This window comes from Mus caroli, unplaced genomic scaffold (assembly GCF_978045245.1).
Source record: "Mus caroli unplaced genomic scaffold, Mus_caroli_1 scaffold_1, whole genome shotgun sequence".
In the NCBI taxonomy this organism is placed as follows: Eukaryota; Metazoa; Chordata; class Mammalia; order Rodentia; family Muridae; genus Mus; species Mus caroli.
This window is the reverse complement of record NW_028227256.1, coordinates 96567356-96594227: the sequence shown is the minus strand read 5'-3', so window position 1 is coordinate 96594227 and position 26872 is coordinate 96567356. Positions and strand designations below refer to the sequence as shown.

Sequence of the window (26872 nt, the reverse complement as noted above, 5' to 3'; positions counted from 1 at the left end):
CAAGTATGTTACTGCTGTTTTCCACTTGGACCTTCCCAAGACAAGTGAGTCTCTTCACTTAAACATGTGTTGTCGTAACCATCAAAATCAACAGTGTCTTGTTTTCTGAGTCTAGAAGGGAGTTGTTAACAGTTAGGACAGAGAGGTGCATGGTGCACTGTGACTTTGAAGGCAATTTGATCATACTGGGAAAGTTGAAAACATATTGTTGACTAAATCCTTAGCTTATTTTGTAACTCTTTAAATATTTAGATTAGGACATGTGTGACTCTTCCTTTGTATTCTTGCCCCAGGCTCTGTGTATGTCTGGTTAATTTTCTATTATTTTACTGATGACTGTAGTACCTCAACCTGTCTCCAAAATGTCTGATTATCCATCTCCATTACAAATGGAAGGCCAATTAAGCCATGCTATCAACATTCTAGCAAAAAACTTGCATAAAACAAGAAATTATGTTATCTGTTGCTTCTAGCAATGTTGATACAAACAAGGAATCCAGGCTTGGTGGGTCTGCCCAGTGTTACTTCAACTGTTTTAACAATCTGAACTAACCAGTAACCCCAGAGCTGGGACTAAACCACCAATCAAAGAAACCACATGGTGGGACTCATGGCTCCAGCTGCATATGTAGCAGAGGATGGCTTAGTTGGTCATCAAAGGGGGGAGAAGCCCTTGGTCCTGTGAAGGTTCTATGCCCCAGGATAGGGGAATGCCAGGGTCAGGAAGCAGGAGGGGGTGGGTTGAGGAGCAGATGGAGTGGGGAGGGTTAGGGGATTTTTGGAGAGGAAACTATGAAAGGGGATAACATTTGAAATGTAAATAAAGAAAATATCTTAAAAAAAAAAAGACAGCAGGAAGATCACAAGCAACCATGTCACAGAGAGCAGCGCTCCAAGCCAACTTATCCAGGGCAGATGCTGAGTGGTTGGGCACTCACCTAATATGCATGAGGCCCTTGTTCTATCCTCCAGTAGTGAAAGAGCAATAAGGAGAGGAATGGTTGGCTTTCTCTGGTATGATGCCAGCATTAAAAGATGTTCTCTCTTGTTTAATATCATTTGCTTACTTTTAATACATATTAATATATGTCTTTAGCATGGGCATACTCATGTGTGTGAGTCCTCATACATGTGAGTGCATATTTATATAGCAGCCAGAGCTCCATACTGTTTTTTTTTTTTTTGTATTCTCCTAGATAATTTATTTATTATTAACACATTTATTTAATATTTAGAGAGGTAATTCCTGTGGAGGAGAAATATTCCTGCCAAGGAGCACATGTGGAAGTCAGAAAACAACTGAGAAAGTTGGTTCTTGCCTTACACCTTATAAGACTCAAGGACTAAATTCAGGTCATGAAGCTTGGCAGCAAGTGCATCTTCCTATGGAGCCTGATGAGAAACCACCCATTCAGTTCTTTTTCTTTTTCTTGCTTTTTTGTTTATTTATTTTTAATAATAGAATCTCTGATCCTGGAGCTCACCTATTATGCTAGAATAGTTTCCAGCAAGCCCAAGAGAACATCTGCCTTTCCAGTCCTGGGATTATATGCATACATATAGGTAACATTTTGTTACATTTCAGAATTAAAACATTTAAGGAAATATAAAATAAGCAAGACCAAAATCACAGTTTCAAATTGGAAAATTTAAACAAAAGGGAATGACTTTGTAAAATCTAGTCTTTCCCAGAAAGTGTTCACACCAGGCTCCACTTTCCATCTTTTATCTGCTATCTCCAAGACAGCAGTGTTTTCCCCAATGAATCTCTGGACATCATATGTCCATGACTATGTGACTAAAAGGGCAAGAGGACTGAAGATGCTTCCATCTCCCTGTGTCTTAGGGATTCCTATTAGGTATATCATGAACTATATCTCTTGTAGGACTGGTTTAAAGGTGAAACAAGTGTGATGATTTGAATGTCAAACATTTTCAGAGACACAAGTGTTTCTAAGTGTTTGCACTGTTATGAAAGTCTTGGAACATTTAGGAGATGGAGCATTGCTAGACTGAGTAATTCACTGTAAGGTTTTATAGGCTGTACCTATTTCATTTTCTCCCAAAGTCTATACTGCTGCTGTGGTATAGCAGATAGCCTCCTGCCCCTGCTGCTATTCCTTGTCCAAAATGATAGCTAGTATCCCTCTATCCCTCTATAACTTTAAGCGAAATTACATTTTTTCTCCCTAAGATAACTTAGGTCAGAGTATTTCAACACAATAATAGAAGAGAAACTAATACAAGAAGTCAAATATTATATACAATGAGGATGTTTCCTCTCTCTCTCTCTCTCTCTCTCTCTCTCTCTCTCTCTCTCTCTCTCTCTTTCCCTCTCTCTCCCCCTTCCTCCTTCCTTGCTTCTTCCTTCCTTCCTCCCCTCCTTTCTATTTATCTCACATCTTCTCATTTTCTATTTTCTTATTTTATTGACATGAAATGGTCTGTATTCTCTATGTAATCATTTTAATCTAGTCTTGCAACTTAGTTTAGTTTAGTTTAGTGTCCAAGGTGGAGGTGGGTTGGGGAGAAACAATAATAGCATTTATACTTTACATTATCTTAGAAACAATTTTCCTGGAATCTGTATTTATTCAATCACCCGATAAACAGTCCTACGAGTCCAACCATCCTTTATTTTTTTATTTATTTTTTTTTTGGAAAGATTTTTTTTTTGTATTGGTTTTTTTTTTTATTAGATATTTTCTTTTTTTGATTTTTAATATTTTTATTACATATTTTCCTCAATTACATTTCCAATGCTATCCCAAAAGTCCCCCATAGCGCCCCCCACTTCCCTACCCACCCATTCCCATTCTTTTGGCCCTGGCATTCCCCTATATTGGGGCATATAAAGTTTGCAAGTCCAATGGGCCTCTCTTTAAATCATGGGTGTGTGATGAGGGAAGTGATCAGTAGGTAATGTCAAGTAATAGCAAGGGCACCAGCTTTAGCTAAATTTCCTCCTAATTGATTAAATAATAAAACAAGAAGCCAATCACTGGAGGAGATAGAGACAGGCCTTCTCTGTCAGAGTGAAAGAGGGAAAGCAGGAAAGGGGACTTCCTATCGGACAGTTGGAGCAAGGCAGTCAGGATGTAGGCGAGGCTGTTAGTTTGAGTGGCAGAATCCACCAGGATCCACCATCCACCGAAATATTTCTAACATAGAATAGTTGGTGAATTTAGGATACTAAATTCCATGGCCAGAAATTGTGTTACCTGGTGATTCTAAACTAAGATTGGTGTTTTTCTTCTTGCAGCGATTCTACTGAATTCCAGGGAAAGGGAACTTCAGCTAAGCATGGGTTTGCAGAGAGTACCACCCAGCTAGCCTGGGAAATTTGGGATTGCAGAGTAGGTTTGGCAGCTATCAGCCTCCAAGGGGAGTGGGAGTGGCAGATGACTGGGAATTTGAGCAATTCCACAGTAAGCAGGAAAAAAAAAATCTTACAATCAGAAAAGTAGGATTGAGTTTAGATTGATACTATGCTAATTCACACAAACAAAATTCATTTTCATAGTTAAGAAATGTCCCTAGTACCTTCAGAGAGTTGTAGTTTATAGAAACAAATGAAAAAGAAGCAGAAAAATCTCAACCCTTATAAACTTAAATTACATTTCATGTATGGAATGATGAGGTAGTTTTGAATATAAATTTAATATAGTAAATTTAATCATATAGTATAAAGTAGTATACATATAATGTGTATCACAGTAACTATATAAACAATAAATAAATGCATTAAAATAAATAAATAATTTGGGAGGAAAGAAAGAAAAATCATCCAGTGTGGAGTTTTACCTGTAATATAAATGTGCCCACATATTCATACAAGAATATGTACACACAGCAGACACATCTTAATAAGTATTAAAAATAAACAATATTAAATATGACAGAAAATATATGTATCAATATATATCAGTATATGTATTGATATTTTATATATTGAGATAGGATCTCTCAATATAGCTCTGGTTGTTCTGGAACTCACTATATAAACCAAGATAATGTCATGCTCATAGAGATTTGCCTATCTTTACCTCTCAGTACAAATATTAATTGTATATACCAACATGCCCAACAAAAATGGATTTTAAAAGAAAATTTGTGTAGAAGAAGATATGAGAACAAGTAATTTTAGAAGCACATGTAAGAACTATATCATGAAGCATTCATCCTTTATGTGGCCTGCTTCATTTTAAAGTGTGGCACAAATTTTTAAAAGTTACTTAAAGAAAGATATTAAAATGGATAATGTTCCTTCTCTTTCATTCCACTCTCAAATTCTACCAAAAAGCACTTCAGTGTCCTTCCAGCATGGTTTGATTTTCCTTTTAGTTTGTTTGACTTTTTTAAAAGTAAAATCGCATATATATCTCAGATGACCCAAGAACATCCTGCCCTAGTATGAGCTTTTGTCTGTGTGGACACATGCAAAGTCATTGTGACACTCTGGCAAACTACTCTAATGTGGGGCTAATCGATATTTTAAATTACCAACCCTTTTGGGCTATGAAAAAATTTCCATCAGAATTCCTTAAAATGAAATAGGCTATCACTATTGTTCTTGGTTGTCAACTGGACCTTGATGGTAAGGTTTCCTGCTGACAGCACACACATTTTTCTTATTGGATTCTAAAAATTAGGCTGGATCTAACCAAAAAGTTTATTGCCTACCAGGTAGCAATCATAGTAGCAGAGGTATCAGTGGTTTACTCAGCCATGAATAATGTGAGCTACAATCATGACTAAACAGAAAAGAGGTAACCAGAATGAAACAGTTGCATGACTACTATGAGAATAACCAACTGTCTTTCTTCTTTTCCTTCATATTTTTTTCAAATTCTTAGCATATAACTCTGAACAAATTTTAAGGAACTCAGTCTGGGTATGGGAAACTATGTTTAATATTGAATTATGTTGTCGTTTCATAAATATTGTATTTATTATACTTTATTATAACAATGTACATGCAAATGTGGAATGCTATAAGATGGTGGTCTTGAAAGTCTGAGTTAACCCCTCACTGGAACATTGTTAAAATTTCCTGTTTTGGAAGTGATAAGGATCATAATTTTGCATAAGATTAAATAATCTATATTTTTAATGAGTGAGTTCTTTTGTTGTTTTCCCATACTTAATTTGTTCACTTAAAAAAACTATTTATATTTGTTAGTTTTATATTTTGAAGCACTGTTTTTAGTTACTTGGTGAAATATGATGGCATTAAACATGCCCTTTTTAATAGAAGGACTTTGAAATGTTTTATAGAAATGAAAATTTCCCTACATTTTATTGTCCTTCCCAATCTATGTCTTATTTAGAAGGACTTCCATGCTGTTTAATGATAAAACAGTCATTTCATTTTCTTAGAAATATTTATAAAGGCACTCAGGCAATTATATGAATATCATGAATATTTCTTATAGTTAATTCATTCCTTTACAGTTTATTACACACACACACACACACACACACACACACACACACATATATATATATATATTATGTCTTAATTCTATCTTCTCCCCATTTATCCCAAATTATTTGTTCATTCTTTAGAAATGATTTCAGGTAACCCAGGATGGTTACTAAATCTACATAGCCTAGAAGTAATACCTGTACTTCTCAAGATTTAGGACTGCAGGTATGTGCCCTACCTCTGTTCTCTCATGCAATTTTAGAGTTTATAAAGAAAAAATATGTATGTGTGTGTGTGTGTGTGTGTGTGTGTGTTGTACTTGCACATAAATGCAGTCACTCAGAAGACAGCATCAGGTCTTCTGAAGCTAGAGCTGTCATTCTAGATGATTCACAAAATATCATCAAGTCTTTTGATGAACATCTATGATGTTGTCATAGTTACCTTTGTACTGCTGAAATAAGATACCATGACCAAAGCAGATTAAAGAAAAAAGAGCTCCCAAGGTCTAAACCAGCAATCAAAGAGTACACAAAGAAGGACCCATGGCTCCAATCATATATGTAGCAGAGTATGGTCAGCATCGGTGGAAGAAGAGTCTCTCTGTCCTGTGAAGTCTCAATGCCCCAGTGTAGGGGAATGCAAAGGCAGGTAGGTGAGAGTGGGTGTTTGGGGTCATACCCTCATAGAAGCAGGAGGAGGGGGGATAGGATAGGGGGCTTCTGGGAGTGGGGAATCAGGAAAGGGGATAACATTTGAAATGTAAATAAATAAAATATCCAATTTAGAAAAAAATAAAGAAAAGCAAATAGAGTTTATTGGGACTCATGGTTTCATAGACTATGATCATTGTGGGGTGGAGCACAATTGCAGGCAGGAAGGGAATAAAATACTGCAGTAGCTGAGAGCATATATTTTGATCCCTAAGCACCAAGCAGAGAGAACTAATTAGTTTGAAACTGTTTGGGCTTTTTGAAATCTCAACGCCCTGTCCGCAGTGATACACCTTCATCAACAAGGCCACATTTTCCAAATTTCCCCAAAGAGCTCTATTAACTGGTGACCAAGTATTAGAAGATGAGCCTATGGCAGCCTTCCCAATCAAACTACCACATGGCGTAAAAGGAGGTTCAGTAACTACCACATTTTCTGGCCAGTAGTCCTACATTTTGGCAATGTTTGTAAATGAAGATAAAGAGGTATTTCAAGATGTTTCACCCTTATGGAGTATTATCCACATGACAAGACATACATGAAGGAAGCAGCTCCAGTTGAATAAACTGTGTCCCCACAGAGTTTCACTTCCCTAAGATCTAACAGTCATTTCAGTGTCACACAGCTGTGAGCTCATAAAATGCTAATGAGATCTTACAAAGGCAAACAGGCTTGCAATGTAATGGTAAATTAGGTAATAGCATAGATTTTAGAACAATTACCTTGGACATGAAAGTATTTCACAAAATGATGACAGTGAATAAGGACTTGATGATTTTCTTTTTGTCAATAATGTCTCCATGTTCATTAAAAGTATCTCTGCGCTTTGAGGTAAGTCTAATTTCCTGTGATGTCTTTGTTTCTTCAATCAATTAAACAAGTTGGCATAGAAACACAAGGGGTAAAGATCTTCCATTGTCAGCAATTCAAAAATATCTACATGGTATCCTGCACTTTGAGTCAAGTGATGTCAATGTGCCTTTTGAAGTTACAAATGACATATGTTATTTACAATACACTGAACAGGATTTGGTATCAAAGGAAAAGAACTTTCTTAAGGCTCATGATAATGACTGAAAGAAGAAAAAGGGTTGTTCTATTTTTTCCATTATTTCCAATTCACTTTCTGCTTTTAATACAGTCCATCATGTCATCCAAGGGAATGGTGCCATTAATGTGAATGGGTTTCTAGCTCAATTAACCCTACAATCACTCTGTTCTGGCTGGTTTTATGTCAATTTGACATAAGCTAGTATCATTTGAGCAGAGGGATCCCTTTTGAAAAGGGTTCACTACAAGGTTGATTTGTTAAGTAGCCTGTGGTGCATTTATCTCTTTGATTGATGATCGATGTGGGAAATTCCACTTCACAGTGGGTGGTGCCAGTCCTGGTATGTCAACATTGGACCTGATATATATAACAAATATGTTTGTGTAAGGCATGGTAAGCAAGCCAATGAACAGCACTCCTGCATGATCTCTCCATGCTCTCTGCAACCTGGCTCTTGCCTTGATTTTCTTTTTTTTTTTTTTTAAGTTTTTTTTTTTTAAGATTTATTTATTTATTATAAGTACACTGTAGCTGTCTTCAGACACTCCAGAAGGGGGCGCTAGATCTCGTTAAGGATGGTTGTGAGGCACCGTGTGGTTGCTGAGAATTGAACTCAGGACCTTTGGAAGAGCAGTCAGTGCTCTTAACTGCTGAGCCATCCCTCCAGCCCTTGCCTTGATTTTCAATCCTCACTTTCGTGGATAATGGACAGATAATTGGAAATGTAAGGTGAAATAAACTTTTTTCCTCTACAAGCTGCTTTTGGTGATGGAGTTTTATCATAGCAATAAGAATCCAGACTGAAAAACACTCTTATGAACAAGCTAATCTAACCTAGAATATCTCCTACAGGTATACCTGGAAACTTGTTCCAGATGATTATAGGCACTGTCTACTTCACATCTAAAAAAGTTGACAGTTACATAAACATTTGTTTCACCCAAGGACAAGCCCATGTTGCATGTAATCTAGAGAGATTGAGATTGAGAGTGAGAGTGAGAGTGAGAGTGAGAGTGAGAGTGAGAGTGAGAGTGAGAGCAAGATCCAAGTTCTTGGCCTTCAGCCAGTGTGTGAGGGGGTAATATCAGAAGTTGCATGAAGGATTTCTGAGAATAGATCAGATCCTTTTCCCAGACTTCTGATTTAGTAGTCCAGATGAAGCCTAAATGGATTCTACTCAATATATTTTTAGTAGTTGAAATTGGCCTGACCCTTGAAACAAATATTTAATATTGTCAGCTGCCCTGCAAATAATAATTACATGTTCATTATTCTAACATAATTTAAGTTCCTTACACAGGTTTATCTATTCTTCATCATTTAGATTTAACGTATCGTTTTTATTTAAATCTTTTAATAGATATGTATATTTGTGAAGGCGTGATATGTACATGTGAGTGCTAGTATCCCAAGAGGCAAGAGGAAGGAATCAGATCTCCTGGAGATGAAGACAATGACAGTTGTGAGTGATACCATATATAAGCTTGGAACTACACCAAAGATCTCTGTATAAGCAATATATGCACTTAATCATTGAGCTTCTTCTGCATTCTCTAGCTTATTCTTATATGTTGCCACTCACTGTCTTGAACTTTGATTTCACACACAGACACACACACACACCCCAAGTATTTACAAATAGAACTGTCTGTGTGTCAAATTGATGCTATTTTTAATATTTGAAGCCTACTTGATCATGATGAATGATTGATTTGATGTGTTCTTGGATTGGATTTGGTTTGTGAGAATTTTATTGAGTATTTTTGCATCAATGTTTATAAGGGAAATTGTTCTGAAGTTCTCTTTCTTTGTTGGGTCTTTGTGTGGTTTTGTTATCAGTGTAATTGTGGCTTAATAGAATGAATTGGGTAGTGTTCCTTCTGTTTCTATTTTGTGCAATTGCTTGAAGAGTATCAGTATTAGGTCCTTTTTGAAGGTCTGATAGAATTCTCCACTAAACCCATCTGGTCCTGGGATTTTTTGGGTGGGAAACTTGTTTTGTTTTGTTTTTGTTTGTTTGTTTTTGTTTTTGTTTTTGTTTTTTGTTTTTTGAGGCAGGGTTTCTGTGTATAGCCCTGGCTGTCCTGGACCTCACACTAAAGACCAGGCTGGCCTTGAACTCAGAAATCTGCCTGCCTCTGCCTTCCAAGTGCTGAGATTAAAGGCATGTGTCACCATTTCCCAGCAGTTAGAAGATTTTTAATGACTGCTTCTATTTCTTTAGGGGATATGAGACTATTTAGATGGTTTATCTAATCCTGATTTAACTTTGGTATTTGGTATCCGTCTAGGAAAATTTCCATTTCATCCAGATTTTCCAGTTGTGTTGAGTATAGGCTTTTGGAGTAGGATCTGATGATATTCTGAATTTCCTCAATTTCTGTTGTTATAGCATCCTTTTAATTTCTAATTTTGTTAATTTGGATACTGTCTCTGTGCTTTCTGGTTAGTCTGGCTAAAGGCTTATCTATCTTGTTGATTTTTCTCAAAAAACAGCATAACATTCTTTGATTCTTTGTACAGTTCTTTTTGTTTCTACTTGGTTGAATCAGCCCTGAATTTGATTATTTCCTGCAGTCTACTACTCTTGGGTAGGTGTATTTGCTGCTGCTGCTGCTTCTTCTTCTTCTTCTTCTCCTTCTCCTTCTCTTCCTCCTTCTCCTCCTCTTCCTTATTCTTCTTGTCCTCCTCCTCCTCCTCCTCCTCCTCCTCCTCCTCCTCCTCCTCCTCCTCCTCCTTCTTCTTCTTCTTCTTCCCCTCCTCCTCCCTCCTCCTTCCTCCTCCTCCTCCTCCTCCTCCTCCTCCTCCCCCTCCTCCTCCTCCTCCTCCTCCTCCTCCTTCTTCTTCTTCTTCTTTTTCCTCTTCTTCTTCTTCTTCTTCTTCTTCTTCTTCTTCTTCTTCTTCTTCTTCTTCTTCTTCTTCTTCTTCTTCTTCTTCTTTCCCTCCTCCTCCTCCTCATCCTCCTCCTCCTTCTTCTTCTTCTTCCCCTCCTCCTCCCCCCCCCTCCTCCTCCTCCTCCTCCTCCTCCTCCTCCTCCTCCTCCTCCTCCTCCTCCTCCTCCTCCTCCTCCTCCTTCTTCTTCTTCTTCTTCTTCTTCTTCTTCTTCTTCTTCTTCTTCTTCTTCTTCTTTTCCTAGAGCTTTCAGGTGTGCTGTTAATCTTCTAGTGTATGTTCTCTCAAGTTTCTTTTTGGAGACACTCAGAGCTATGATTCTTCCTGTTAGCACTGCTTTCATTGTGTCCCCTAAGTTTGTGTATGTTGTACCTAACATACCAAGAGAAATTTACTAGGGTACACACACTACATACATACTTACATATATACATAGTTACATAGTTACATACAGAGAAAGTAAAAAGAAGTATTGGTTTTTAACTTATACAGTTGACACCTCATCAGGGACACAGAGTTTAGCTCAGACATTTCTTGACCTTGGTGCAGATCTTCATCAGAGATTTCTCCCTTGTATCCCAACTAAGATAAAGTGGCTTAAAATTTTTATTTACCAACCTCCCTCCCACTCCTGGGAACCTATGGGGAGGATTGTCTTACCTCATAGTCGATGTCGAGGGCATCAGTGTCACCATTGGTCCGAAAGTGCTGTGTGTTCCTGTCCACAGTGAAGTTTGCTTGCTTTCCCACACGTTCCAGGAGAACTGAGTGCCAGTGCTGGTCATCCAGAAGGGTACCCAGAATGGCTGAGGGTATAATGCTGCTGAGCCGGGCTTTGCTATCATCTGCATAGGGGAAGATGGAATAGAGTCTTAGCCTGTGCAACTTTGAATCCTAATTATCAGCAGCACTGAGTACCAAGAAGCTGATGTTCCCTCAAGCTGTCCCTCTATAGTGCACACCACTGAGCATTTGGAAAGAGTCATGCAACAGGCTTTTGTCTCAGGTTGCAGAACCAGGTTCTAGCTCAAATGATATACATCCCCCACTTCCTGACAGGAAATGTAATGTTTTCAGAACACCAGCAATCACATGGTAACAGAAATACTTACAGTATTGGCCAAAGCAATAAGATTTAAAACAAAAATATCCATATTTATAAAAAAACATAACAACATACATACATATATACATACATACGCACACATGCATGTGTGCACACACACACCACACAATTTTTTTTGATCTTTTTACTGAAATTCATGTATCTTACATTAAAGCTGGTGAATTGTGTCTTGACTAAATAAATGTAGGAAACAAAGTTCTGTTTTAAATGTCTGTAGCTTTATGTGACATACATGAAACATACATATGCATATATATCTAAATAACTGAATTTTGACTCTCAAAAAGTAGAAAATTGGAAATAAATGCCTTTTCAGAAGACTTTATAATTATTCTATAAATATATGTTAGTGACTGAAATGGAAGTTTTGGGATATGTCATGTGAAGCAGACTCATGTGGAGTTTTGCTGAGGCAAGATCTGTGGGTGGGCACATGATGTTTGAAGAAAGTATAAATAGAGCTCAAACGATGTGAGGAAATGGGTGTAGAACAGTGATCAAGGAAGATACATGAGATTCACCTCTGGCTTCAACAGTCATATAAAGACATATGCATAGGTCTGTCCTTACCCAAGTTCAGGTATAGGGCTAGTCTTCCATTCTGGAGCTCTAGGGTGATGTGGTCTCCACGTTGCCCTTCCCCATGGAACAGAACCCCATCTCCTTGCATGCTCTTGAATTTCAGGGAGATCACATCTTTAAGGGTACTCATTGTCTTCTGATTAAACCTGTACAAAAGTGAGCTCCGACCATCAAAGTCAGCAACATCCGATTCTAAGAGTAGAGAGAAGAGAAAGAAACATCACTGTGTTTCTTCATGGCTCCTATCCTTGCTTCTCATCTTTGATGCTGCTCAATTCACAGGAATCTTCCTGAAACAAGGAAGATCTCTCTTATAAGAAAGTACATAAAATAAAACCGACCTATATAGAATCTAAGGAATCATTCATTTGTAGGCAGCACAGATACATCAGGCTAAAGTAGAAGCTCCCATTTGGGACTGCTGAACAAAATAAGAGAACAGTAGCCAGAACTACAAAGGAGCTTTCATAACTTCCTCCAGTGAGGTGTACTAAGGCAGCCTCAGGGTCATGATTTGGACTTCAGATGGGAGGAAAAAAATAGAAAAATAAGATGCAAAACATGGAGATCTATATATGATGGAGCCTTGGAGCTAAGAAAGGTTTCCTTTACAGTCTGGAGAGGAAGTTCATAACTGTTTCTGTAAGAGGGAGATAGGGAGAATGAGAGAAATATATAGCTGCTATGGAAGGGATATCAACACAGGCTAGGAGTCTCCTTAGAGAGCAGCATTTAGTGTTCCATTGAAGAAAGCCCTCTGAGGAGTACTGCCACTTGACTTGTGGTGATTCATTATCCCTTGTACTTGCTGACTCTTATAGCAATAAGATGTTTGCTTTATTGAATACAGACTCAACCTGGTAGGGTGATACAAGCTTTTCTCCTAATGCTGTCAATAATTATCAACAGAAACTTTTTGCTCATTCAAAAGAAGTCAGTCAAATGCCAAATATTTGCAATATTAATTAAGTTGCACATGAATTGCTATAACCATTTCACAGTTGGAAAACCAGAAGTCTAAGAGAAGTTTTGAAGAAAGATTAAGTTCACCCACTGAATACTTACTCCTTTCTCCAGACACCAGGGAGATGCTTATCATCCTCAACATGACTTAGATAGGCAGTCTTAAAATGGTAAGAATAGCTCATCATTTCTACTGTTTCCATTAAACAAAAAGAAATACAACACACATAAAATTTTCAGCATTAGATATTTTAACACCTCTGTTATGTTGCCTTGTTTGAATTTTAATTTGCAGATAGGGTCTAGTTGTGAACACTAGAACCTTTATTTACTATGTAAATTTTTGGCATAGTCTCTGTAAAACAATAAGATAAAAAAGAAAATGTATCATATAATAAGAAGCATCAAAATTAAAACTGATCTCTTATTTTTAAAAGTTATTATTTTATGGTTTATAGACTCTCTTTATGTGTGCATGCTTGTATGTGTGTGTGTGTGTGTGTGTGTGTGTGTGTGTGTGTGTGTGTGTACTTACAGGTATGCTACAGGTATGCATGTACTGTTGTTTGTAGTTGCAGATCAGAAAACAACTTTGAGGAGGCAGTTCTCTCCTTCCACCTTTTATTCAAAGTAGGCTTCTTCTTCTTCTTCTTCTTCTTCTTCTTCTTCTTCTTCTTCTTCTTCTTCTTCTTCTTCTTCTTCTTCTTCTTCTTCTTCTTCTTCTTCTTCATTTCTACCTCTGTAATGTGTACTCCAACTCAGCTGGCTCATGAGCTTGAACTTAGTTTCATTTCTGTTTCCAATTATGCTGAGGGATTGGTGCCACTATAAATGTGTGCCCCCATATTCGGCTTTTTACATGGGTTCAAACTCAAGTCACTCAACTTATATAGAAAATCCTTTACCTCACTGAGGTATCTCCTCAACTCCATGATTGCTACTTAATAGGGAAACCAAAATAACCAACAGAACTCAATATGCCCTCCAAATTTGCTCACAATTTTGCAATGGTTTATGGAGATGAGTATGCTGTGTGTTAAACAAACTATCCTTGGGTAATTGTTAGCATATATTTAGCTCATTTAATGAGCTTTGCAGTCATGCATGATCTAGACTATCCTTCCTTTAAAAAAGGAAAGTTGAGATGCAGAAAATGATGCACCTGCAGGAAGGAATTCACAGAGTAATGAGTTGTTTGACATTGAAAGCAAGTTTTGCATAATTAAATAATGGGGGTATTATAAGGTTTTGTGAGATATAAAGAAATTTTTTGCAGTTTGAGAAAAACATACACAGTGAAAGTCAAAGTGGGCAAAAGAACAAGTAAATATTAGCTATTAAGTAAATAATAAACAAATTACAATTCATAGATTCAGAGAGGATAAGTTAAAAAGGAGGGCTCTTGAGCCAACAGATGGCTCTCCCAAGGAAGGAGAACTAGATTGTGCACATGACCTGCTGGGCAGGTATAAATGGGGACAGCACAGATCTAGTTGGGAGAGATAGAAGAATAATATGCAGAGAGAGTCACCTGGAACTCGAGAACGTTGAGGGAGTTATGTGGAAACCTAGTGCAATGGAAACCCCTGGAATCTATATGGGTGATCCTAGTAAGTGATCTAGTAATAGGAGATGCAGAGTATGAATGGGCCTTCTCTTGTCACCAAGCAAGGCTCCCAATGGCAGGACTGAGATGTATTTTATTGAGTTGTTGACCAAGAGGTTCCTGTGGAGATCTTTAAACCCAGTGGGTAAATCTAAACTCAGGTTAATGCTAGGACTGATGGTTGTGCTCTTTAATTTGAAACTGATAACAAGGCCTCATTGCTGAGGAAAATATCCACAAAGCTCATTGAACATAGAGAGGTTGAGCTGGTGCCCATGTGAAGCCTTCAACCCTATATTCTAGTGTCTTCAGTGTGGGAAGGTATTCTATAGGATACTAAAAGAAAAATGTGGATATTAACCAAGCCTCAAAACTTTTGACCTAAAATCTTTACTGCTTGCAAGATGTGCTGAGTCAACTGTGGTACAGAACTTGTGGGAGTAGCCAAGCAATATCTGATTTATCTTGAGGGGAATTCCATAAGAGGAAATACTTGCCTTATACTTCCTGGATAGCCAGGAAGCAGAGATTAGATAGCCCAGCGACCTAGGGTAAACTCAAACATGACTGGTCGAGAAAAAAAAAAAAGAAATGATTCCTAATGATATTTTGCTATACTCATAGATTCACCTTGTCCAAGCATCATCAGTGAGGCTTCCTTTGACAGCTAATGGGAGTAGATGCAGATATCCACAGTCATACATTGCACAGAAAGAGTTTAAACTGGAGGTCCTCATCAGATTCCTGCCCTCAGAGCTTATAGAATCTTATGGAAAATGATTGCAGAAAGATTGTGGGAGTAAAAAAGGATGGAGGATACAGGAAATGATGGCCCACTTAGTCAACTAAGCAGGGCTCATGTTAACTTACAGAGACAAAGCCAGCAAGCATAGGGCCTGCAAATGTCTGAACTAGGTTATATGTGGTGGTTGTTAGCTTGGTGTTCTTGTGGGATTCCTAACAATTTGAGTCTGACTCATTTGCCTGCTCTTGGGACTTTATCCATATCCATGCATTATCCAGCCATGGTGTAAAGGATTTTGCTTTGTCTTATTGTATTCTGTTTTATTGTATTGGGTTGTTGTTTCTTGGAAATCTACTCTTTTCTCAAGGAAGGCAGTGGGAGAATGGATCCAGGGGAGAGGGGAGGTTGGGGTATCTGAGAGTAGAGAAATTATGGCCTAGTTTTATTGCACTTTAATACAATCTACTTTCAATAAAAATGAAAAGAAAAGACAGAAAAGAGGCCAAAACAAAGAAAAATGGAGAGCAGGCAAGATGGTGCAGCAAATAAGATGCTTTGCTCTGCAAGCCTAACAGTGAAGTTTAATATCTGAAACCCACAGAAAAGTACACATGAGAGACTGAAAAGATTCTCTGCTGACCTCTGCATGTACACCAAGTATGTACACCTCCCCAAACACACACATCTCTATCTCTCTGTCTGTCTGTCTGTCTGTCTCTATCTCTGTCCCTCTACCCCCCTCTTACACACATATTTTTTAAAGATTACTTATATTTTTTTACAAGTTAATGTGGAATCCCCTGGCTCCTAGTGTTCCTTATTTCTTCCTGCACAAAAATCCCATGGTCATTCAGAGCAGTGGCTTATCATGAGAGAGCCTGAGCAAAAAGATTTGTGTTTGGAAAGCTTTTAGGGTAAATACTTTGTGGTACTTTTGCAATAGGCATGGATTGAATATGGAGGCTATCCCTGGTAATTTTTCATGTTCTCATGTCCTGGAGCAATGATTGAGACTGGGAATAGGTAGTGAGCTAGAAGTAGATACATAAAGAAGTTTATCAAGGGAGCACTTTGTAAAGTAGGAGGTCAGAAGTAAGCTGGGAAAATCAGAAGCTTGATGGCAAAGAATCAAGAGGGTTTTGACCCTTTGTGTGTTATTTATAAAAGACTGCTTTATCCTGAATTTGTATAATGCATCATCTGTTATAACATTTGCTAGTGGAGGTATGATGCTGTTCTTGTGATATGTATGTTAGTCTCTACACTTTCCCTCAGTTCTATACTCCCAGGGCCTACTTGGTTCCTACTAGGTCTATTATTTCTAGCTGATTAATATGAACTAGATTGTTCTCCGATATTCTTGGTTTATCCTTGATTCTTTTATTTATATTTATATTGACTGATTGAAATGTATGACACATGTGTGTGTGTGTGTGTGTGTGTTGTATAGATATGGGGAGGTCATATATGTATGTATAAATATGTACAGATGGAGGTCAGAGGTTGATGTAAAACCTTTTTCCTCCTGTTTCCATCTTAATATTGGAGTCAGAGTCACTAACTTGAATCCTCACCTCACTAAAGCTAGTCCAGCTTGACATCTTGTTGAAAGGATTCCTGTTTCTACTTTCTAAGTTTTGAAGTGGAATTCTACATCTGCTTGGTATTTATTTGGGTGCATTTGACCTGAATTGAGATATGCATACCAGTGCAGCAACTGTTTTACCCCCAAAGAAAACTTCCTAAATCCCTGGCTTGCTCCTATTAATCACTTACATGATATGTGCCTAAATCCTGGCTGCACAGCATGGATGAATAATGACACCCTAGATATAGCTTTCTGGTTCTAAACTTCAAGCTAGATAGCATAGACACAACTCTCAGCCCAGTAGAAGCAGGCAAGCTCTGTTTGTTTGTTCAGATCATAGGAGATGTTTCCCACCTCATGTAAAGTGAGGTATAGTTTCAAGAGTATATCAAACCAAGGGAAGTATTTCTGAAAGTCAAAGGTATTGCCAGTAGTGAAATGTCAGGAAAAGAGAACATGCAGGGTTAGATCTTGTGTCTGTAAAGATCAGCTGAGTGGAGCCCCCATCTTCATAGAACAGCAGTATTATATCCAAGGAAGCAAATCAGAAGTACAGAATCTAGGACCACATTGATGCAATTCAAGACATACAGAAGAAATAATTTCTGTTGGCTCATTTTCAATATAAAAATACTTTAAATCATCTTAGGTCCATATACAAATGGACAGAAACTCTGGGATACTCTTGGTTTAGATTTATTTTTAAAAGCTACCTTAATGAGGATTTTTAAATGCTTTAAACCCAGTAGCCTACTGTCCAAATGTAGAGGTAAAAAGATGGTAAATTGGACAAGGTAATATGTTTAGAAATAGTTCTTTGGAGTGACTTCAATCTCCATTTGTCAGGATACCAGGACTCCTGTTCAGTAGTGTAATGATACCGATCTCGGTTTCAAAAGTGTCACAAATATGAATCAGTAACTGTGGCGTGATCCGGTGGATACTGCCAAGCCTCCCCTGACTCTGCACCAGTTACCAGGAGCAATCAGTACCAGCTGGGATGTCAGAAGTTTTCTGTCTTGCTTCCCTTAAAGTGTAGATCAGTGAAGACGTGAGACCAAGGAAGAATTGCACAGCTAGCTATGAAAGCACCCTGTTGCTGTGTGTTGAGTCATGCTTATACTTTTTCCAAACATCACATGAGCTTCCACAGGACTTGCCTCACCAAAACACCACATGAGTCTGCCTCTGCATAGTACTGTGTTTGCATCCCATGACACAATCAGAAACTTTTATGTCAGGAGACTATAAGCTAGCAACCCATATTCAAACTGTATTAGCCTGATGATTCTGGCTATTGTAGATAGTTACTAGCAGTCAAGGTTACCAAGCATCCTACAGCCAGACAATCTCTAAAATGAATGGGTTGTAAATCATGGAGATGAAGTCATAATGTATAAGACAGTAGATTCCCGATTATCCAGCCAATGAGACAAGAAGGGAGGGAGAAAATGAAGGAAGGTCTTGTGTTCTATTTCTAAAAGTTGCTCTCAGTTTTAAGTCAGTGTGCCTGCCATTTTGAGATGATAATATTTATTGCACAGTAATAAGATATATTGCTGTTTTCCTTATACCAAATCTCTGGTGCTTTTATGAAGTGATGTCACAGCATGGACCCACGGTTGGTATATTAAGGAGTTCCCCCTAGGAGACTTTGATGTTTGAGGTATTCCAAGGACCATTTTGATCGATTTGTTCTTTTTCTGTTATGTGCATGAGACTGGCTAGTACACCTCTGCTGAGAATTTATAACTTCACCCACAATGCCAGTGACCTGGAACACAACTGGTAAATAGATACTGGAGTGAATAATATTTCTCCATCTCAAAATTGGTTTTAACTCTCTCATTATTGAGAGTAAATTCTGTTCAATGCAATGTGTGTGTGTGTGTGTGTGTTTTTTTCAGTGATGACTCATTGGAAGATTTTTCTAGACTATGATTGTTAGGCAAATCATTGTCCCGAAAACCCCCCAGTAAGGGTAGATGTTATATCTGCCCTGCCTGACCTGCAGGTCAAAGCAAATCCTGCCCAGTCACCTTGCTTCTCTGAAAAGCTCCAGAATGCCAATAAGGTTTAGTTCCTACTGGGCCCATAATTGCTGACCCAGCTGTCAGGTTTATTTTCTGAGAAATACAGAGTTCTTGAAGCAAATTCTGACACATTTGTTGAGTTTTGGAAGACTGTCCACAAACCGGCTAAAGGGGCCTTTTCTGACTAAAACAGTCCAAGTTTCAATTCCCAAGTGGGATGATAAACAGCTCTGGGAAGATGATGTTTGTGTCTCAGAATCAGAAAGGTGAAGGTCAACTCTGACAGGAGAAAATACTCACTCAACTTGAAACAATTAGTCTCACTTGGATTCTTCAGCTACTCAGAGTAAACAAGAGTTTCAATATAAATACATTTGAAGCTTTTCTCACATATTATACAAAAATAAATATTGTATTTAGATCATGTGCCTGCACTGAAGACCTGAAGGCTTTAGCTTCTAATCCATAAACCAAAAAGGTTTTCAAAGTGGGCTTGCATTTCACTTATCCCACCACACACCTATTCTGTGATTTGTCCAGGCTTAATCAACAACTCTGACTACCTGAGATGAACCCTCGGCACAAAGGAAGTTTGATTAGTAAACTGTAAAAGCTTAAAGACAGTTCTTCAAAGAAAATTTCAGGACTTCCTGTATTTAATAAGCAGGTGAAATAAGTAGGAAAAGTTTCAAAACAACTTTGTAAAAAAGTTAAAACAGAAAATAAACAAAACTCTAGATTCCAGTCCTACTTTCCTGCAAAGGAGTCTCCAGTAGACCAGGATGGCCTCAAACTTGTTGTGGAGCTGAGGACATCATTGAACTACTGGTCCTTTTGCTTCTACCTTCTGAGTGCAGGGGTTTCAGGTGTGTACCAACAAGCCTGGTTTATGTCATGTGGGTAGTGAACACTAGGACTTATCCGGATAAGAAGGACAAACAAGTTTTTCTTAATGAGGGTTTTCTGCATATTTTTCAATAATCTCCATATATCTGTGAATACAGTTAAAGTTTACAGTGTCATTAAACTTTTCACAAATTACAAAGAACATACCAAAATCATGTTAGAGAACTCCCATAGTAGATTTTTTTCTTTTATTTATCCCTGAATTCACGGTATGTATTGGGTTTATTATTTCTTACTTTCAGTGGGGGGGATGGGGTGGGGTGTGCGTGCATGTGCATGCGCGTGTTTGTGTACGTGTGCCTATGTGTGTGTGTATCATTGTGTGTACACAAGAGCATTTGGATGCCAGAGGAAAATTAAAGTGTTTTTTCAAAGGAACTATTTTCTCTGAAAGTAGGCTAGCATGATCCAAGGACATTTTGCCCCACACAACATATATCATCATATCCAGGTTATTTTAGTTAAGGTTATCCCTCACATGGGTCCTAGGTACTGAGTGCTCATGCTTGCATTTCAGGTTAATTACCATCTAAACTATCTCCTCAATTCCATGTGCATAATAGTCTAAATTAATTTTGGTCTCATTTCTCTGATGCAAATATGACAAGTACAATGGGTCAAGCCATCTAGAGAATCACACACAGCATTGTGGATATAAATGAATTAACATGATGGGATGGTATGCAATAAAGAGAAGTGCTAATATGCTTCATACAGTTCATTTCTCTGAAGGGTCTGGTGGGAGTAAAGCAATACAAAATAAACAACTAGTCAGTAACAAAAGAAGTGAGTAAGACATAGCGAAACAAACTGGGAGATAAGACTTCAAATAAAAAGAATAGCTTGCGTAGTCATGAGAGATGGGCACTCATTTAGATTTGGACAAAGGTCTCATCAAGAGGGCAATATTTTATAAGTATTTTTTACAGGTCACCAGAAGGAAAGGGATGATTGTAGCAAAGGCTGAGAGTAGGGAAGAAGGCCTGTGAAATAGCATCATACAGATTTTAGCTATGTCTCTGGTCTACACCATTTTCAGTGGTCTTCTCAGATGCAGCATGCAGATGCTCCAGGAAGGCTACCTGATGTTTAAACAGCAGTTTCAAAATTTTAGCGGAAAGCTGCTAGTTTTCCCTTTTGTGACAGTAGGTACAGAAACGTTGCCATAGACCTGGGAGATGGTGGGCTCAGTACAGTAAGGACCTGAGTTCAGCTCTCCCATTACTATATAAAAAGCTAAGGATGACTCCATGAATAAGAGCATTTGCTTCACAAGCAAAAGGTTCAGAATCTCTAGAAACTACATTAAGAAAATAATATAAAGGAGTCTAGCCATTTGCTTGTTATTACAGTGCTCTGGAGGTCATGAGGATTCTTGAATGGCAGCCCAGAGCTGTGCTCATTAAGGGATCCTTTCTTGGGGTAACAAGAAACCGTGATGAAGTTTGCATGACCAATGGGCCTCTCTTTCCACTGATGGCCGACTAGGCCATCTTCTGATACATATTCAGCTAGAGACTGAAAGTAATCAGTACCCCCTGGAGCTTTCAGTGATTTCTAAGAATAAGACCCTTATGTTGATCTAATATTAGGTACATCTGGATTTATGTTTTCTTATATCCTGAGTGAAGTACTTGCAATCATCTGGTGAGACTATCCAGATCTGGCTATAAGGTGCCAGATTTGCAAAGTGGGATCTGGGGCCTCCAAGTGTCACATCTGTCCACTGTTGTTCTATCTTCCATACCTCCAAGGCTGACCTGGCTGTGCACAAAGCCTCCCATCATTCCCAGGATAAGACTACACTGATGTTAGCAACCCAAAGATGAAATTTACAACTTTAAGACTTCTGCTGCTGTGACAAATGACTCTGGATTGTAAGGACAATAGCAAAGAAAGCAGCTGAAGCAGAGATGATGATAAAGAATTTGTTTGGGGAAAGAGGACATGATTTTGGCTTAAAAAGCGATGAGTTTTGGATAAGCACTTGAAAGTAATTAACCAGATAGGAGCAAGGTCTTGTGTAGGGGGAGGATCCTGGGATATAAAAGGAGGGTTATAATTCTTAATGAGTCTGGGGAGCCTGGCAGATCATTATGTGTTATCAGAATTTATAATGCTTTTAAAATTAATTAGCTTCCCATACATAAAGAAATTCAAATTGAAGCACCAGAGAAAATTTAAAGAAGCTTAAAGTCTCCAGATGGCTTGATAGAAGATGTCAAAATCCTTTAGGACCAAGAATGTAAAATCCCAACTACCGTCTACTAAATTAGCACCAAGGTGTGTACCTGAATAGAACTGAGAAAAGAATGGTGAAAGTGTGACCCAAATATCTGAAGAACAAATACATAATAGTTACATTAAAAATAGAGTTTTAGACAACTGGATTAAATTCTGGCTCTTTATCACAACTAAGTAGTGATAAATAAACAACAGTAATTTGCTTGTGGTCAAAGTAGGTATTTTTGTGGTGTTTTCTTTTGAGACAGAGTATCTAGCCAATGATGAGTTTGAAATGGCTGTGAAGCTGAAGTTGACCTTAAACTTGTGATCATTCTGCCTGCACCTCCTAAATAAGTCCTAGGATTAAAAGAAAGTATAGATGGTGCTGGTGATTATAACTGGGCTTTGTTCACCTGTTCAGGCATTCTTCTGGCAGAGCTCCAGAGACTTATTTACAAACAAATAGAAAGAAGTGATTCTTAGGCAAAATTAAGAGTGAATGTGTAGGTGAGGGACACAGGATTGGAGATGTGTGTAGGAGCTATTGCTCCTGGCAACAATTCAACCTTGTCCCTGAAGCCACTTACATGTGTATGTTTGAAAAATATAGGTTCCTTGTTTTGACTTTGGCAGTGAAAACTAACCTTCTGTCAAAAGTTTATATTTTTCTTCCAAGGAAATTTTTTATTCCACGACTGAATACTTCCATATATAAATGCAGGGAAGTATTCCACAAGGGAAGATGAGAGCAAATGTTGTTCAGACCCCACATTGCCTCAGCTACTTATGGCCTTATTGCTACTTTAGAGACACTGTCCCTTAAAAGTTTAATTACTGAGAGAAATTGGCCTTATCCAAGCAGAGTGCTAGGGATCTAAGAACATAAGTTTGTTGTCTGTTTGGAGTTCTTGACTTGATAGCTGATAAAGGTAATTTTAAATTAAATGTGACTATAAATTATTTTTTAAAGTAATTTAAACCCTATGGATATTTCCAAATTGGTTGTATCAGTTTGCAATCCCATCAGCAATGGAGAAGTGTTACTATTTCTCCATATTCTCACCAGCATCTGCTGCCCCTGAAGTTTTTGATCTTAGCCTTTCTGATTGGTATAAGGTGGAATCTCAGCTTTGTTTTGATTTGCATTTCCCTGATAACTACGAATGTTGGAAACTTCTTTAGGTGCTTCTCAGTTATTAAAAATTTCTCAGTTAAGAATTCTCTCTTTACGAGACAGGCGCTTTAGCCAACTAAGCCACGGATACAGAAATTATGGTACATTTACACAATGGAGTACTACTCAGCTATTAAAAAGAATGAATTTATGAAATTCCTAGCCAAATGGATGGACCTGGAGGGCATCATCTTGAGTGAAGTAACACAATCACAAAAGAACTCACACAATATGTATTCATTGATAAGTGGATATTAGCCCAAAACTTAGGATACCCAAGATATAAGATACAATTTGATAAACGCATGAAATTCAAGAAGAATGAAGACCAAAGTGTGGACACTGTGCCCCTTCTTAGAATTGGGAACAAAACACCCAGGGAAGGAGTTACAGAGACAAAGTTCGTAGCTGTGATGAAAGGATGGACCATTTAGAGACTGCTGTATCCAGGGATCCGTCCCATAATCAGCTTCTAAACGCTGACACCATTGCATACACTAGCAAGATTTTGCTGAAAGGACCCAAATATAGCTGTGTCTTGTGAGACGATGCCGGGGCCTAGCAAACACAGGAGTGGATGTTCACAGTCAGCTATTGGATATATCACAGGGCTCCCAATGGAGAAGCTAGAGAAAGTACCCAAGGAGCTAAAGGGATTTGCAACCCTATTGTTGGAACAACATGATGTACTAACCAGAACCCCGGAGCTCTTGTCTCTAGCTGCATATGTATCGAAAGATGGCCTAGTCGGTCATCAATGGAAAGAGAGGCCCATTGGACTTGCAAACTTTATGTGCCCCAATATAGGGGAATGCCAGGGCCAAAAGAAGGGGAATGGGTGGGTAGGGAAGTGGGGGGGGCGCTATGGGGGACTTTTGGGATAGCATTGGAAATGTAATTGAGGAAGATATGTAATAAAAATATTAAAAATCAAAAAAAAAAAAAGAATTCTCTCTTTAGCTATATACACTATTTTTTTACTTGGGTTATTTGGTTTTCTAGAGTCTAACTTCTTGAGTTCTTAGAATATTTTGGATATTAGCCCTATATTGGATAGAAGGTTTGTAAAGTTCTTTTCCTAAACTGTAGGTTGCCATTTTGTCCTACTGACAGTGCCCTTTGACTTACAGAAGCTTTTCAGTTTCCTGAGGTCCCATTTGTCAATTGTTGATATTAGAACCTGAACCACTGGTGTTCTCTTCAGGAAACTTTCCTCTGTGCCAATGTGTTTGAGGTTATTTCCCACTTTCTCTTCTATCTGATTCACTGTATCTGGTTTTAGGTTGAGATCCTTGATTCACTTGGATTTTAGCTTTGTACAAGGAGATAAAAATTAATCAATTAGTATTCTTTTATAAGCAGGCTACCAGTTAGACCAGCACCATTTGTTGAATATGCTTTTTTCACCCACTGAATGGTTTTAGCTTCTATGTCAAAGATCAAGTGTCTATAGGTGTGTGGGCTTATTTCTGCATCTTCACTTTTATTCCATTGACTGACTTGTCTTTCTATCTACAAATACCATTTGATTTGTATCATTATTCTATTCTTCTGTAGTACAGCTTGACATCAGGGATAGTGATTTTCCAAGAATTTCATTTATTCTTGAGAATTATTTTCACTATCCTTGGTTTTTTGTTACTCAATATGAAGTTGAGAATTACTCTTTGTATCTCTTTGAAGAATTGAGTTGAAATTTTTGATGGGGATTGCATTTTGCTTTTGCTAAGATGACCATTTTTACTATGTTAATTCTATTGATCCATGAGCATTAGTGATCTTTCCATTGAAGAATAAATCAAATCTTGTTTGATTTCTTTCTTCAGGAATCTGAAGTTCTTATAATACATGTCTTTCACATGCTTGGTTAGCATTACACCTAGATATTTTATATTATTTATGACTGTTGTGAAGGGTGTTATTTCCCTAATTTCTTTCTTAGACCATTTATTCTTTGTGTAGAGGAAAGGTACTGATTTGTTTTTACTCTGCTGACATTGTTTATCAACTATAGGATGTCTGTAGAAATTTTGGGTTTTTTATATATATACTACCATATCATCTGCAAATAGTGATACTTTTATTTCTTCCTATCCAATTTGTTTCCCTTTGACATCTATTTGTTGTCTAATTGCTCTAGTTAGAACTTTGAGTACCTCAGAAAATTGGAAATAATTCTACCTGAAGACCCAGATATTCCACTCTTGAGCATATACCCAAAAGATGCTTGACCATATCTCAAGGACATGTGTGCCACTATGTTCATAGCAGCCTTATTTATGATAGCCAGAAGCTGGAAACAATCCAGATATCCCTTAATAGAAGAATCAAACCAGAAAATATGGCACATTTATACAATGAAATACTACTCAGCTATTAAAAGCTAAGACATCATGGATTTTTGCAAGAAAATGGATGGAACTAGAAAAAAAATGATCCTAAATGAGGTAACCCACACCCAAAAGGACATACATGGTATGTACTCACTGATAAGTGGATATTAATAAAAATGTTCAGAACACCCATGGTACAACCTACAGACCATTTGAAGCTTAACAGAAAGGAAAGCCAAGTGTGGATGCTTAAATCACACTTAAAAAGGGAACAAAATAATCACAGGAGGCAGAGGAAGGGAGAAGAGGAAAGGGGGGACAGGATCACATATAGGAAGAGACAAGAGAGAAGCCCAGAGTGTCAGGAGTATGAATAGAAATATGCATCAGCATGGAGTGGGGAATGGGGAAAACAACTAGAATAACCCAGACATCAGGGATGTGGGAGGCTCCCAGGACCCAGTGCAAATGACAATAACAGGAATGTCCAACAGTGGGATGATAGAACCTGAAAAGACCATCTTCAGTAGATAGACATGGCCTCCAATTGAGAGATGGAGTCACCCACCCATTTCAAATAAAATTAATCCAAAATTGTTTGGGTATAAAAGAAATGAAGGGACAAAAAAAAATGAGCAGACACTGAGGGAAAGATCACCCAGAGACCACCCCACCTTGGCATCCATACCAGGCCTAGACACCAAACCACAACACTATTGCTGATGCCACAATGTATTTGCAGACAGTAGCCTATAAAGGCTGTCCTCTGAGAGGTTCTTCCAGCATCTGACTAAAACAGATGCAGATGCTTATAGCCAATGATTGGACTGAACCTGGGGATCCCATTGAAAAAGTTAAGAAAATGACTGAAGGAGCTGAAGGGGATTGTAACTCCATAGGAAAAAAATCAGTGTCAACTAATCCCCTCAGAGCTCAGAGGGACTAACACACCAACCAAAGAGCATACATCACCTGATCCATGGCTTATGCTGCATATGTAAGAGCGGACTGCCTTGTCTAGCCTCAGTGGTAAGGGGTTCACTTGGTCCTATGAAGGCTTGGTGCCCCAGAGAAGGGGGATGATAGAGGTGAATGGGTTGGTTGGGGAACACTCTCTTAACAGCACAGGGTGGGGGGAGTACTCCACCATTAAGCAACACTCTCTTAAAGGTGAAGCACTCTTGGAAAGAGGACCAATAGGGGGTTAACATTTGAAATATAAATAAAATAATTAATTTAAAATATATGGATAGGTTATAAGTTAAATATGAAACATAAAAATTATAGAAAATATGACAAATTATAGAAAAATAGATGAAGGATAGAAAGAGGGGCAGATGATGTTATCTCCTTTATTACTATTTCCTGATTTTCTCGGAATCCTCACCAAAGCTAAGAGTTGGTTAGTCGAGGGCCACTTTCTATTAGGAACTCCAGCTTCAAGAAGGCTTCTCCAGTCAATTTCAGTCAAAAAAAAAAAAAAAAAAAAAACTCTGTGTGAGAAA

General features: G+C 38.0%; 1 protein-coding gene across 1 annotated transcript in view; it reads right to left on the bottom strand.

Moving 5' to 3' along the window:
* LOC110291812 (contactin-associated protein like 5-2) overlaps nucleotides 1-26872 on the bottom strand; it is a 718290-nt gene that overhangs the window by 414708 nt on the left and 276710 nt on the right. The window contains exons 5-6 of the mRNA XM_029482783.2: nucleotides 11782-11985; nucleotides 10746-10930 (exon numbers count right to left, since the gene is read on the bottom strand). Coding sequence (XP_029338643.1) covers nucleotides 10746-10930; nucleotides 11782-11985 — 389 coding nt within the window. The remainder of the gene's footprint in view (nucleotides 1-10745; nucleotides 10931-11781; nucleotides 11986-26872) is intronic.